The sequence below is a fragment of the Micropterus dolomieu genome, linkage group LG12 (genome assembly GCF_021292245.1).
Source record: "Micropterus dolomieu isolate WLL.071019.BEF.003 ecotype Adirondacks linkage group LG12, ASM2129224v1, whole genome shotgun sequence".
Classification (NCBI taxonomy): domain Eukaryota; kingdom Metazoa; phylum Chordata; class Actinopteri; order Centrarchiformes; family Centrarchidae; genus Micropterus; species Micropterus dolomieu.
Genome location: NC_060161.1, coordinates 32,733,216 through 32,748,323, shown reverse-complemented (window position 1 = coordinate 32,748,323; position 15,108 = coordinate 32,733,216). Strand labels below are relative to the sequence as shown.

The 15,108-nt window shown below is 39.0% G+C and overlaps 1 protein-coding gene across 4 annotated transcripts in view; it reads right to left on the bottom strand.

Annotated features, from left to right (window-relative positions):
* The window catches only part of LOC123980069 (tetratricopeptide repeat protein 39B), a 58,236-nt gene that overhangs the window by 1,912 nt on the left and 41,216 nt on the right, over positions 1–15,108 (bottom strand). For 2 of the 4 annotated variants that reach the window (XR_006827364.1, XR_006827365.1), the window contains exons 13-19: positions 8,506–8,667; positions 7,899–7,990; positions 7,432–7,552; positions 7,080–7,191; positions 6,234–6,351; positions 5,997–6,113; positions 5,375–5,586 (exon numbers count right to left, since the gene is read on the bottom strand). Coding sequence is in view for 1 of the 4 variants with exons in the window: in XM_046064258.1 (XP_045920214.1) it covers positions 5,490–5,586; positions 5,997–6,113; positions 6,234–6,351; positions 7,080–7,191; positions 7,432–7,552; positions 7,899–7,990; positions 8,506–8,667 (819 nt within the window). In the remaining 3 variants the exon portion in view is untranslated. Of the gene's footprint in view, positions 1–46; positions 5,587–5,996; positions 6,114–6,233; positions 6,352–7,079; positions 7,192–7,431; positions 7,553–7,898; positions 7,991–8,505; positions 8,668–15,108 lie in introns of those variants that run through there. The other 2 variants (XR_006827366.1, XM_046064258.1) reach the window with 2 other exon arrangements.

Sequence of the window (15,108 nt, the reverse complement as noted above, 5' to 3'; positions counted from 1 at the left end):
CATTAGTTGGTACAAGCCAGATCTGGAAATAAATGGAGACACAGAATTCTGACAGACATTTAATCACACAGTTAAACAATAACAAGTTCCTAAAACGATCAAATTGTAGTACACATTGTAGTACACGTTCCTGATGTACAAGCATGATTGTTATATGAGTATAATACTTCAGAGAACAGTGCAAGCTAACTAGAGGTCAGATGGGATACATCTGTGTAAAAGTCCTGCATATATGCATTGATGCCACAAATGCACCGAAAGCATCAGTCGTGCGCACTTATTCATATCATCTCGATGTCTGAACTAGAGCATTATCCAACAAGTTGAGACAAATATACACTTCAAGAGTGCGTCCAGTGCATTTTTGGCAAAAAATGCAATCAATAAGACAGTACGAAGAGAGAAAAGAGGAAGGTATTGTGTCCTGGAGTGTATAAAGGCAACTACCAAAATAATTATGGCTTTCAAAATGTATTGCACATATTTGACATGAAAAGTTTTTTTTGTAATTTTGGACAATACATTTTATTATGTATCACTGCTATAATATATGGTTCAATAATTTAACGCACACAACAAGAAAAATTAGAAACAAGAATCAGTGACTGCACAAATCTATCTATATTTCACTACTTTAGCCGGTTTGATGTTTGCAGTCCAGTCAAAAATTATGTATTGTCTTTCTACAGTTATCAGTAATACGCTCGTTTTCTTGTGTTAATTTCCTAAAAACTATTTATTCAGCAGCTAAACGCTTTTGTTCATGTTTGCTGAGTGTTCAGTTTAGCATAAGTATTGGGGGTTAGGCTATCGGCTATCTTTGGTGTCTAAAATCCTTCGGTTCAGGTTAGCTAACGTTTAAGTTTCATTTACAATAACTGTTTATTGCTATCCATCCTTCCTCCTCTGAATCCTTTCCTGCTTTTCTCTCAAACATTACGCTCATTTCACAAAATTTTTGGAGCCCTCAGCCTGTTGTTATTTCAGGATGACAAATACCTACACTTTGTCACGTCCTCACATGGCACTCTTAAGTGTCATAGTTCAACGCTAACAGGCCTATTACAAATAACAGAAAAGGTGGGAAACAAAAAGTCAACGTTAATTGTTTTTAAGTTAAGTTACATTACTTTACGTGACTTAACTTATGTAAGTTACATGACGTAATAATTTTAACCCAAAACAATAGTCTTTTCCTAAACCTTACCAAGTAGTTTTGTTGCCTAAACCTAACCAAATTACGGCATTTCACGACGTTAACCACAAGTTTTATTTTGAAAGTCTAACTGAACATTGCATATTTATTATTGCTAACCTGACCGTGGAGCCCTACACAAAAACAACGCTAAAGGGGTCCCCAGGGCGTTAAAAAGTGATGCCAAGGGGTCTTAATCAAGTGTCCATATGTGAGGTCCTGGCAGGACAATGGGTTGGACCTACCTGGCAGAGATAGAACATCTACCAGTGTTTCCTGTTTTGACTGGAAAGATTAGGTACGCTGATAATATTGACTGGAAAGTTGTCTTTTTAAAGCCGTGATCCAAACATGATTGTCAAGAACAGTTGACGTTTGATAGAGCTTGACAGCTTCTTGTTGAATCAGTAGGAACGTCTTGTTTGTGACGGTCATAAAAAAAAGTAATATAAAGTTAAAATAAAATGTTTTTTTCTATTTGGAAAGCAAAAGATACAAAAGACAGACTACAGGACTAGTTACAGGGGGAAAACATTTTCTAGGGGAATACGTGCAGCGCTTCTCTTTTAATGATCATACTTTAATACGACCAATCATTATGTGACAAAACTATAACTGCAAATCCTGGATCTGGATTAAAAATCTAAAAATAATAATAATACCTGAACAAGACAACTAACTACAAGTGATACTTATTTTGTTCTCATTATAAATGTAAAACACGTAATATAAACAAGGCCAAAGAAATAAGAAATAAAGGCTAAAGATTTACACACAAAGAGGCACAAGCATAGAAAGAGTGCTAATAAAAGAAAAACGCCATGTCAGTCAAAATGAACAATGAACAATTATTCTTCTATTTTCATTTTATTGCACCACGTGGATCTCCATCTGTAACCGTGAAGCCCGTAATATTGAGTTGTATCGCTTCCTGCCGTAAAGCACATACAGTCACTTCTCATAATAAAAGAAATAAAGAGAATAACATGCAAAGCAAATCATATAGAAAACCCTATCAATACAAACAGCTTAACGCAGAGACACACAGAGGCACTGACATGAACAGCTGAACGAAGCACATGAACCAAAGCCTTCTACAAAGAAAGGTTGTGACAATGAAAGGTTGCAAAGGGATTTTTACAGATTTCTTAAATGCTGCCTCCACTTCTTAACACAGATGATGGCCAGAAATAAAAGCATATTCCTCCGATGTGAAAAAAAAAAAAGCTAATATATTTGTATATAATAATGTTATATTCCTTTATTTCATATTTCCATAGACAAGAATTTCCAGATCAGAAAATTGGGTTAAAAATCTTGTTACCATGCTGTGACCAGAATATTTTTATTCAGATAGACAGTCCTTGAGGATTCTGGAAATACCTTCAAAACTGCTTTAAGATATTCTGGGTTCCTGAAAGATCGGCAGAAATTTGTCTTCCAGAAAAACAGATGGGTCGCTCTGTGACACAAATGTAATGATAATAAATGAGAAGCATAAACTGCTTATGTATGCATACATGAGCGTCTGTCTTGAGCAATAATGCTGAAATAATTAATTGATCTATGCCAGTAGGCACATTAAATTAGCATATTTTAAATAAACACACACACACACACACACACACTATTATATATAATATTATAATTATAACAGGCAACATGCAAACAAGCTAGGGGTGTGATGATGAAACAGCACACTTTGTTAAATCAATCGTGTAGTAGCATACTGACTGACTGAACATTTTAATGATTGGGGCATTATCTATAATCACTGAGTTCAATTTTGTTCTTGTCGTATAACTAGCAAAATTAGTCAACAACTCCACTGGCAGTTTCCTAGCATTAGCAGTTGATCTCACTATAGTACAGCCAGGGCACTACTGGGCCTTCACTGCATTTATTGCCACAACTCTTTTACATAGAGGACTCTGGTCTTTTGAGTAAAACTATTAGTGACTTTACCAAGAAACTCCTGAACATTTACTGCACTTGGCGAATTATGTTGTTCAAAAGTTTCCCATCACACAAGCACATGAAGAAAATAACACCCAAACTCTTAACAGGCACAAAATACACACAAAAAACAAAAAGGCACGTACAGCGAGACACACATATAATTTGGTCTTTAGGTTGATACATTCATTATAGGGAGAAGGCTAACTGTTACCACTGTCGCATTTAACTCCAGGTTTACTGGAATCAATCCAAAAAAGTGCATCCTTCACCCCGGTGTTGGACATGGAAGCAAAAATTCGTTTTTAAAGATGAAAGCATTTCATCAAACCATGTCCCAAATCCACCTGGTACAAAATAAATGTACCTTTTTAGTTTGTGACAGTAAATACTTACACTTATACTTGGATATAGATCATGTACATATTAGTAAATAGTATCAAACTACTTGAAGCAAAAGGAGAACAGGCATGAAAGAATGCTCTCTTCTTCTGTTTTTATTGTGGTATTTGGAGATCATAGACTGTGCTTTTTAAGTAACATATTTAAGTTATATAATAGAATATTACTTAATATAACAAAAGGAGAACCAGCACATCTCCCCTGTCTACAACAGTCGGTATGTTAGCAGCTCAAACAGAACAGCGACTATTGAGATTAACCTTAACCCACCAATCCTTTCAGTATTTTATCAACAGAAGGTTGAGTAAATGCAGAGCGAATGTATTTTTAGTCATGCAAACATTTCTCAAAGGCAGACATGCTCTGTTTGAAGATATATTTTAGCCAATAAGGAACCATATTTCTTTGGCCAAGTAATGGTTAACTGAAGCTCGTGCCCAAGGCCTAGAAAACCTGTGTAGTTAAACTTTAAAAGACAGAGTCTGGTGATAGTGTTTGTATCCCCATTGTGTACATTAATATAGATTAGTCCAGTTTTAATAGAAATTTAGTAAAAAGCAACCTGCTGCTCTGCCACTGAGAGATAACAGAACTGAAACTACAGCCTGTTGAACATGGACACACACCGACTGACAGAATGACCGCAAAGTTGACTGACTAACAGCACAAGTTATTTTAAACTGTGTGCTAACTGTGTGCGCTTACAGCGGTTTGTGTGTGTTTGTTTCTCTTCTCTGTGTGCATATTGCCCAGTATGTGCAAGCTTGGAATGAGTAAGTAATGTTGTATGTGTGTGTGTGTGTGTGTGTGTGTGTGTGTGTGTGTGTGTGTGTGTGTGTATAAGCCACAGTTGGTGAGAAGGCTGTGATTGCATGTGCACAGACATGTTTGTGTGCTGTGTGCACATGTGGCATGATCAAAAAAGGTAAAGTAAATCAAATGCAACGCCTATACACTGTACCTCTCCCTGCTGATAACATGAATGCACTCATCAGTTTAATCAGTATTCATGAGTACTCATCAGTAATCATGTTTCAACATCTTTGAACCTGAAATCCGTCAGTATTTATGATTCTATCCTAAAAAATATACATAGCTTTTTGTGAGCAAAGAGTCTTGCAATGAGTGCTAACTTTGATACAAAATTATAATCTACTTTACTTTAAGGCCATGATTTGTTTGGTACTAATGCATGTCAGTTTTTGGAACAGTAAAGATTAGATTTTGGGGCACGTTCACACAGAGAGTTGCAAGGCGACAGAAGATGCTAAGCATACAGCAAGACGACTGTAATCAAAAGGGTTAGGGTTTGTTGGGAATACTAATTGGTTTTCTCAGATCTCTCGTCACTTATTGGTTTCCCCTTTGTGTTTTGACAGGTGATCCATACCGCATCTTCTCAAAAGTTTAAACATTTTCTTACCTTGTGCTTATATATCAAAAAGTGCAGCAGTGTTGCAGCACTCTCCCGCTCCAGCTGAACGCCTGAAGTCAAAATTGTCCCCTGTGCAAAGCCTCTGAATGAACACGCCCTAAAAGGAAACTCCTCAAATGTTGGTGTCTCCTTACTGACAGTAAAGGAGCCATTATTTACTATTGGTATGTTAAATAAATTGACATTTGGCGTTGAACCGTGGCTCTGCATCTACCGATAAAATCTCAGTTTTAGCTGGTAGACGTTAATAGGAAGCCTGAGCCTGTTTGAAAAGAGGTGCAAGTAAATAAATAATCTCATCTGAGAATAAATAAGGAACAATAAAATTATATGGTCGCGCGCGAGCAATGAAGAAAAAGGGAGTCCTGGTGGACATGTGATCTCACACTTAAGCTTCTTTGTAAAGTGGCAGTCACAACCGATTCATTCACAGCAGCTGAAGTTTTGAGGGGAAGTCCCCGGATGTTTCATATACTGTTGTTTTTACGTTGTTTTCGAGTATTACGGGGTGCCAACTGGTGATCCTTTGAGGCTGTTGAGGGCTGCATGGATCCTGAAGTGCAGTCTGGACTCCATGGAGTAGTCCTTGTAGTTCGTCCTGATGAAGAACACAAGAACTATTTCAGAATCTTTTTATAAATAAACAGAAATCGGTTTCCCTTTCAAGTGAAAACATTTTAGCCTCAAACTGGCATGAGTGGCTCTGTCTGTTCCATACTATTAAAACATGGCTGTAATTCCAGTGTTGTTGTGAGCCTCAAAGTGCACCTGAGGCTGTTTGGTGTTATGCTTGTAATTTTCCCTTTGGAGAAATACCAAAAATACATTTCATAACAGAAACCAGTTGGACAGGTGTCAGACCTTTTGACAAGGTGTACAGCAGTTTCAAGGTGCAGTACATAAAGGTCAAGTATGTGAAAGTATATAGAAGTGTATAAAGGTATAAAGTTATAAATACCATAATATGTATATTATGAGGTACCATTTGTATGTATGAACATAACTTACTTGGCATTTTCGATGTATGTAGTGGCCTTGGTGAAGTCTCCCTGATGTTTATACAACAGACCCAACTCATAGAGAGTGAAGGGAATCAAGTAGTGGTCATATCGGATGCGACCCTCGCTGTAAGTACACACAAACGCACAAATAGGAAAGTTTATCTTATCAGTCTCTTTCAGAAGATAAACACACCTGAACATTTCTGTCTGTGTGTCTTTGTGTGTGTGCATGTGTGTGTCTTACCTGGACAGCACCTGCGTGAAGCAGAGCTCAGCTTGCAATAACCTGCCCAGGTGTTTTAGACAGAGTCCCTTCAACATCTGGACCAGGCAGCTATCATCTGTATGAAACTCTGAGGGGTCTGAATGAGATACACAAGTAATGTAATTTGGTTGTATCTTAGCAGCACGTTAAAATGCAAGGCTTATCTTAACTGCGTGTTGAAGTTTATTCCTTGTCCCTTAATCTTTAAATGGAATGTATGAACTTCTAACTTCTGAAGAGGGCTAATCCCTGGAAGAAGAGCTAACTGAATGTGTTTCTTAAGTGTTAAACATGAGTTCAAACAAGTTTCAGTTCACAAGTCGGGTTTTAGATCAACCCACTATGACTAATGTCACTCCATTACTCAGCAACCTCCACTGGCTTCACATAGCCACATGAATCTAACTGAAGTCACTAATGCTTGCATACAGAGTGACTACTATTGATGCTTTATTGATGCTTGTATGCTGTTCGTCAAATGTAAGTTCCTTTGGATATCACTGTCTGACAAATGAGTAAATGTATTGTAATGAGTTTTCAAACAACACTGCTATAGATTGTAAGTGGTGAGACAGCAGGGTAGAAGCCGATGAAATAGCTGTACCGGATAAATATATAATAGCATCATTAATATGGATCTACAAACCTTTACATGGTATGATTCTGGTAAGTCATTTACAGTATACAGTTTGAACAGAAGAGAAGTAGGACAAGGAGAGAATCCTATGGAATCCCTGTTTTATTCTCTAGTAATACCTCTACTAGTAATAGTAGTAAAAGGTGTTAGCAGTAGCGCTAGTAGCAATGGTATTATTTTGAACTTACTGGGGTCGTTGCGAAGCTGCTCCTCGGCCGCCTCTATGGTAACCAGCAGGGCCTCGGTACTGTCGGCTCTCTTCCCGAGGATGGTGAAACCGTTCCAAACGTACATCATCTCCTACAGAGAGAGAAAATATCATCAGTTACTACTGCAAACTTATTTAGAAGATATTCCCATGCTCAGTGCATTCATTCAGCCAAAGCTTTCTGACAGATAAGAGATGATCATTTAAAAATCCCCAAAGGTGGTTTATCTAAATGTCCACATCCTTGAATTAAATACCCTGAATAAACCTGTTCAACTGACTACCACAGATGTGCGTAAATGTGTGTCCGGGAAAAATGTTTGTGAGTATACCAGTGCTGGGATGACCAGGGGGATGGGGTTAGCAGCTTTGTAGCGTCTGGACTTCCTCACTGCAAATTTCTCCGTCGGTATCGATTTTCCTGCCAAGCGCTGTTTCAGCCCCTCCACCTGCCTGCATACACAAATACACGGGTGTACTACTATACTTGTAAGGACCCTCAATAACATTATACATTCCCTTGCCCCTAACCTTAAACTAAATCTAACTTGTATCTTAACCTTGAAACCAAGTCTTAAACTGAAACAGCTCTTTGAAGAACAAAGCATCGGGAAAACTCTCCTCACTTTCTAAAATTGTCCTAGCTTTCTGAAAATGTTTTCACTTTCTAAACTTTAATCCCTGTCAGGTACTTCTTTGTGTATTCCTACATTTTTGCAAATATTTTTTAACCACAGATAATGCTGATTATCCCAAATTCAGTTTAATGTTTTAATGTTAAATGTGGAGACAAACTGACCTAAAGAGCTCCATTATGTCCTCCCCTGTCTTCTTGACTTCGTCTTCTGACATCATACTGAGGATGGCTGCTTTCTGGTACACATAGATAGCCTGCAGAGGGTAAAAAGTTAAGATGGGATTTTGCTTACGTGATCCTAATTACGCTCAATCTTCTTTTTCAGTGTACAGTAACAGGATTTCTGTCATTTATGGATTAGTTGACACTCCCCACCACACATTATTTTCCATCCATGGATGAATGCATTCATGCAGAAGCACTTAAAGATCAAATATTGTGAATAGTTTTTGTAACAACTTACGACTAACAGCACAGTCTCCATTTAAAAAGCCCTAAAAAATAAACCCAAATAAATAAACCTCCCAAAAAAATTTCTCAATGAACCATTCAGTTTTATTTGTCTCTGGATTTTTTCCAAATAAGGCCACAAGGACAAATGGGAACACTGGGAGGTGCTATCTATAACCTGTTGGCAGAAGTTATCCATGTTTTACAAAAAACAATAAGGATTCTATAATAAATGTTTTTATATTGGATACCCTAAAAATCGTTATTTTCTCTTAATAATTAAATTATATGGTGTATTATCTTTGCAGGGTGCGTTTACCTTGGACCAGCGGCTTTCCTTGCACAGCAGGTCAGCGTAATGGTATGCCTGTTGCCACTCCTGCTGGTAGGAGTGAACCCACATTAGCTCCCAGTAACACAGGTGGTGTATCTGCTTCCACTCCTGCTGGTTGTTGATACACTCTTCGTACCTCGCCCGGGCCTGAAACACACACAGTAAATTTTATACACCAACACTGAGCAGGTTTATAAATGCAGCACAGGGTCAAGTTCAAAAAAGAAGTCAGGTGAAGAGAGGAAAGAGATAATTATTCAAACTTGAAATTCATAACTACATTAAAATTCCACATAATGTAGGTTATATCATAATTTCACTTCTTAGCTGCAGCTGTATAACACTCACCTAAAGGATTATTAGGAACACCATACTAATACTGTGTTTGACCCCCTTTCACCTTTAGAACTGCCTTAATTCTACATGGCATGGATTCAACAAGGTGCTGAAAGCATTCTTTAGAAATGTTGGCCCATATTGATAGGATAGCATCTCGCAGTTGATTGAGATTTGTGGGATGCACATCCAGGGCACGAAGCTCCCGTTCCACCACATCCCAAAGATGCTCTATTGGGTTGAGATATGGTGACTGTGGGGGCCATTTTAGTACAGTGAACTCATTGTCATGTTCAAGAAACCAATTTGAAATGATTCGAGCTTTGTGACATGGTGCATTATCCTGCTGGAAGTAGCCATCAGAGGATGGGTACATGGTGGCCATAAAGGGATGGACATGGTCAGAAACAATGCTCAGGTAGGCCGTGGCATTTAAACGATGCCCAGTTGGCACTAAGGGGCCTAAAGTGTGGCAAGAAAACATCCCCCACACCATTACATCACCACCACCACCAGCCTGCACAGTGGTAACAAGTCATGATGGATCCATGTTCTCATTCTGTTTACGCCAAATTCTGACTCTACCATCTGAATGTCTCAACAGAAATCGAGACTCATCAAACCAGGCAACATATTTCCAGTCTTCAACTGTCCAATTTTGGTGAGCTCTTGCAAATTGTAGCCTCTTTTTCCTATTTGTAGTGGAGATGAGTGGTACCTGGTGGGGTCTTCTGCTGTTTTAGCCCATCCGCCTCAAGGTTGTGCGTGTTGTGGCTTCACAAATGCTTTGCTGCATACCTCGGTTGTAACGAGTGGTTATTTCAGTCAAAGTTGCTCTTCTATCAGCTTGAATCAGTCGGCCCATTCTCCTCTGACCTCTAGCATCAACAAGGCATTTTCGCCCACAGGACTGCCGCATACTGGATGTTTTTCCCTTTTCACACCTTTCTTTGTAAACCCTAGAAATGGTTGTGCGTGAAAATCCCAGTAACTGAGCAGATTGTGAAATACTCAGACCGACCCGTCTGGCACCAACAACCATGCCGCGCTCAAAATTGCTTAAATCACCTTTCTTTCCCATTCTGACATTCAGTTTGGAGTTCAGGAGATTGTCTTGACCAGGACCACACCCCTAAATGCATTGAAGCAACTGCCATGTGATTGGTTGATTAGATAATTGCATTAATGAGAAATTGAACAGGTGTTCCTAATAATCCTTTAGCCTTTAGGTGAGTGTATATTCATTACCATTTCAGTTGTGTCTTTGAGTTTCTCTTGGGGTTCTCCTCCTGTTTTTGGATATTTCCTCTTAAATATTTCTTTTTTGGCATCTTGTACTATGAAATGGTAACGAATCTGTTTTGTACGCTCCGCTCGACGGCCGAATTAACACTGTTAACTGTCAAAGCAATCTTTATCCAAACCAAGCATTTCTTTTGGTTACTATATTCTCCGCTAAATTTCCCAAGTAAAATGTCCTTGTAACTACTATACTCATCCAACAAACACATACTTTCCGCTGGGGTAAACTGCACTGAGTGGTTGGATGCGCCTACTCGATCCACCATTTCTTTTGTTTTGAAAAGTGTCTTATTTTACCCAGAATGCATTACAGTGTAGTCCTACTTACGAAGCGCTTTGTGCAACGGTCTGATTTAGATATGTATCTGAAGTATTACTATCTACTATATCTAAGCCATATTTAAAGTCTATCTTTGTGAAACCAGCCCCAGATTTCTTCCTGTTCTGAACGCTCTTTTTTGAAATGCTTTTTCTATCAACGGCTCCGTTTGGCCACACACGGAGCTAGACGGAGCCGGTATTCCATAAATGGTCATTATCTTCGCTCAGTCTGTCTGTATGCCAGAGATGCTCATCGGCAACAACAGCCTGGTAACATGCTTTAGGTCTTGGCCAATTAGAAGACAATGGGCTTTGGGGGATGGCTTAAGGAGAGAGGAGCTTCTACAGTTGGACTACTATGTTAAGCACAAAGACACACAGTGGCTGAGATATCATGACCACTACTTGCAACGCTCTGGCCATAAGCCACTCTAACCCGGGCTCTCATGACGAATAAAGCAAGAACACCAATTCCAATTCAAATCTGGCTCATTCACAAAGTGTCAGGACAGCAAGTTCCTCATGCAGAGGACAAAAGCATAAGCAATACACCCGCAGCCTGCACTGCTGAACTGCCGGTCTAACCAGATCAACTGCCCTGCAACGTCAGTTCCACCCAGCGTCATATCCACCAAAAAATAGAGGCTTATGTAAGCCCTATGAAATAAATTGTCAAAGACTAAAACTAAGGACATATACTCCATCATTTTAGTTTATTTTAGTTAGTTTTGCAACCCTACAATACAGTTGTAGTTATAAATTTTTTGTAAAGCCTTGTTTTTATATGATTTGATTTTATTACTCCTAGTTTTCGTAAACGTTAATATCCTTGTTTCAAAATCATTTGTTTATAAGAAACTAAAGTATCAATGTGACAAAACAATGTTAAGCTTTTAAAGCACACCATGAGGGTTAAAGGTATTTAACCCCTCAAAAAAGGGAAAAAAAAACAAAAAACACTAACCATACTTAATTTCCATACACAACTATGGTATGGTTGGCTGCCAGGGAACAACCCATACTCTTGTTCTTCTGACTAAATCTCAGCCTTCAACCTGTGCTACACTGGGTATGTAGTAAAAGCGACATTAGCCATAGCTGCAGTTGTCTGTAACGGTCTACACTGAATGCTACAGTACTGCTGCTTTCAGTACATTTAACTTGTAAATTAATCTCTGTTCAACCGTTCTACTGCAAACCAAACTTTTCCTATTGGTGCGTCTTTCCATTAAAAGCATTCCAATGGGAGATTTTTATTAGCCATGTTTCCATCCAATTGTGATGCTAATTGTAAGCGTACTTTTGAAATGTTGCAAAAAAGAGAAGAAAAGGAATCGCGAAACATGTGCCTTTCCATCAGCTGGTTTGGAGCAAATAAACAAGGCTACGGCAAGCGTCAGTAGTTGACGTTACACATGGCTGTAATGAACAAGATGTATGGGTTCCAAACCACAAACAAAACCAGTTGCATGAACCTGAGGGCCATTGATCTTAGAAAAATGGAGAGAGGTCCTGTTATGTGAGTTTTGCATGCCTCCTGAGAATTGCATGCACCTGAAATTATGCTTTTAAACGCTACAATATCCAATGGGGATAAATTATTCTAAGTATATAGCCTATTCAATGAATGTTTAGAGTCGTTAATATTTTATTACACTCAGTAGGAGTAGCCTAGCATTCACTGAGATTCAGCAAAAATATGCGATAACCCCATCTGATCAGTGTGCAGAGCAAAGGACCTGAAAAGGATATTTAAGAGGTGAATGCATAATTTGGCAGAACAGATGATGAAGGTTACCTGCCGAGATTTGCATCCACCTCTTTTCTCAGCACAAATGAGCGTTACCAGCCGCAAGGTACATGAAATTCTTGGCCGGCATGTAGAACTCTGCACAACCGGGCAAGACGCCGACAGCAGAAACAGCTAAACAGACGTGAGTTCCAAGTTCACTACGTCAGAACTTATTCAGAAAAAGTGTTTCCATCTCCCATTTAGCGCATTAACTCTTTCTCGACAAAGGCAAAAACCGAATTGTGACGTTTCCATCAAACTTTTCTAATGCGATACTTCAAAATGAGCATTAAAAAACATTGATGGGAACACGGCTACTGTGAAGCAGCCACAGAAATGCAGGGTAATTCGCCGATCTGAAGTCCCACCTCTCTCAGTTTCTGTTGCTAGATCGGACAAGCTTGACAAAAAGAAACGTGGCGATACCGGTTCTGTTTAGCCAGGTGCCACAGCGTGTACGAGACAGTTTCTCTGCCTCAGGTAATATATATATATACCGTCAAGAAGCTGTCAGCCAAGATAACAGAATGATATATTCGCATTGTTAAATTTTATGAACAAGGTAAAACAATGAATTGAAACTCATTCCAGTCTTTGCGACCAAGGATGACAAGACTATCAGTCAACGCTGCTCCTGCACTGCCGGGTATTTCTTCCCTTTTCCCTTTCTAGGGATTAGTCAAGTATCTATTGTTGAAAATATTTTCTACTGATCATTAGTGAAATATAAAGAATAGTGTTAATCATTAAAAATATACAGGAGAGAACCACATTCAGCCATGAGACAGTGTGTGTTATTTGTGTGCAGACTTCTGCCTTCAGCATAATACCTTGATATTCCTGCTGGAAACACACACGGCCTGGCGTGTGTAGCCAGTTGGACACATGCTGTGACTGTCGCAGACAAGCAAACGCTTTTTTTTATGATCAATGATATGTCTATTGGTTGATGCTGCAATAAAGCTTTTTTATGGTTTGACACAGGGGAAAAAAACACCATTATTTCCAGATGGAACCTTGCAATAAGGCCCACCAAAGGCGGAGCAGAAAGATGGTATATAAATAAATGCACAACGGAGCCTGATCAGTTGCTCCCTGGCTCAGATTCACATGTACTTATACTCTGTAGTGGATTGTCAGTTAACTCACGTTGAACTGTTTTGGATTCACATGTTTCATTGAAAGGAATTTAAAGGTGTGTGTGAGGACCTTGAGGCACCATACCCATCTGAGGGTAATTTCCTCCACACTATGTGCGTCATGTGTATTCAAATAAATAACACCATAAGTTACTTTGGGGATGGAACGTAGTCTTACAGTGATAATACGGACATAGCAACGTTAGAATTGACCTTTTCTGGCTTCTGATCTAATTGTATCATTAAATAACAAACAAAATCTGACAAAACCCCCTCTCATTTAGATTTGATCAAGCAGCAAGAAGATGCTGCATGCAGTTCATTTCATTGCTCTGTGTGAAGCTCATGAACATGAAGCTGATGTTTCAATTCCCATTATTGCTCATAGACTGGCTGTGATCATGAGTGAGTCACACTCCCATAATGAGGCTCCAGCAGACTCTTGGAGGTTAGCAGAGGTGCCATCTCGACGCCAGTGGCTAATTGACGATTATGTACAGTACACTGTCTGGGAAAAATCATTCATTTTAATGGGGTGATTATTGGCAGGAAAGATATGTGGTCTAGAGGCCCCTATGGTGGCCTCTGAGGGACAGTCTGACACCAGAGGAGTTTACATCAGTGAGTGAGGTGAATTCACTATGGTGATCTAATCTCTTGGCAGGAACTATCAGGGGAACAAACACAAGTTTAATTTCCTGTGTCTTAGAGTCAGGATATGTACCTTGCTATAGAGAGGTGTAACTGAGGCTAGCAGGGAAAAAAACAGCAGCCACACAGGCAGGCATCGCTGATATTATCACACTTTAATATTTCTCACTATCTAACTGCACTGCTGTTCTAATTGGCTCCATTGAAACATGCTGCTAGGATACCTGGTGCTTTATTACACAATCTATGGAACATTAGATGCACAGGGCTGTGTGCAGACTGATATCTGTTACTCTGCGAACATGGGACAAACAAAGATGTGATTTCACAACACTGGCAGGCTTGAAAATTCCAGTTACACACTTACATTTGACCATTAGTTAGGTGTGAAACTTTTCCAGTTCTGTCCTCATTAAAGCTGTATGGTTAGATATAAAAGAGGTCAGCTGACAGGGATATTTCACACCAGGGTTTGGACTTTTGGAAGACTGATACCATTAATTTAAATGGAATCTGACATACAGTGGCAGGTAGCCAGAGGTTCTCATGTCAAATCTGTCTCATTGAAATGTGTGGGTTGCAGGCTTCCCTTAAACAGCCACTGTAGTATTGAATTATGCAATAAATAATTTCACCATAAATTAACTAATTAAAGAGTACCTTAGTATTAAATCCACTTCATCATACTACCAATTGTTCTGGGTCCCAGTATATAGTGTTCATTGCTCTGTTTGTTCATTGACTTTTACAGAGAAAATCAAATAATAGTGCTCTGTAGACCAAACTAATTCAGTGAAAAATATATGACAATAATTCCTAACCAATGTCGCGAGTTGATCCATGTTATGCCCAAATCTGTGTGACATGCATTTCATCATATACCAGAGTCCACAAAGATCCATGTGGATCTTCAAAATATATGACTACACTGACATTAGTGAACACATCTATGTGTGCAGACACCCAACATGCTATTAAAAAAAACAACCTACATAGTTGTGTCTGCATTCTGAAGCTTTGTAGCACTAACTGACACGCCCTACTCTG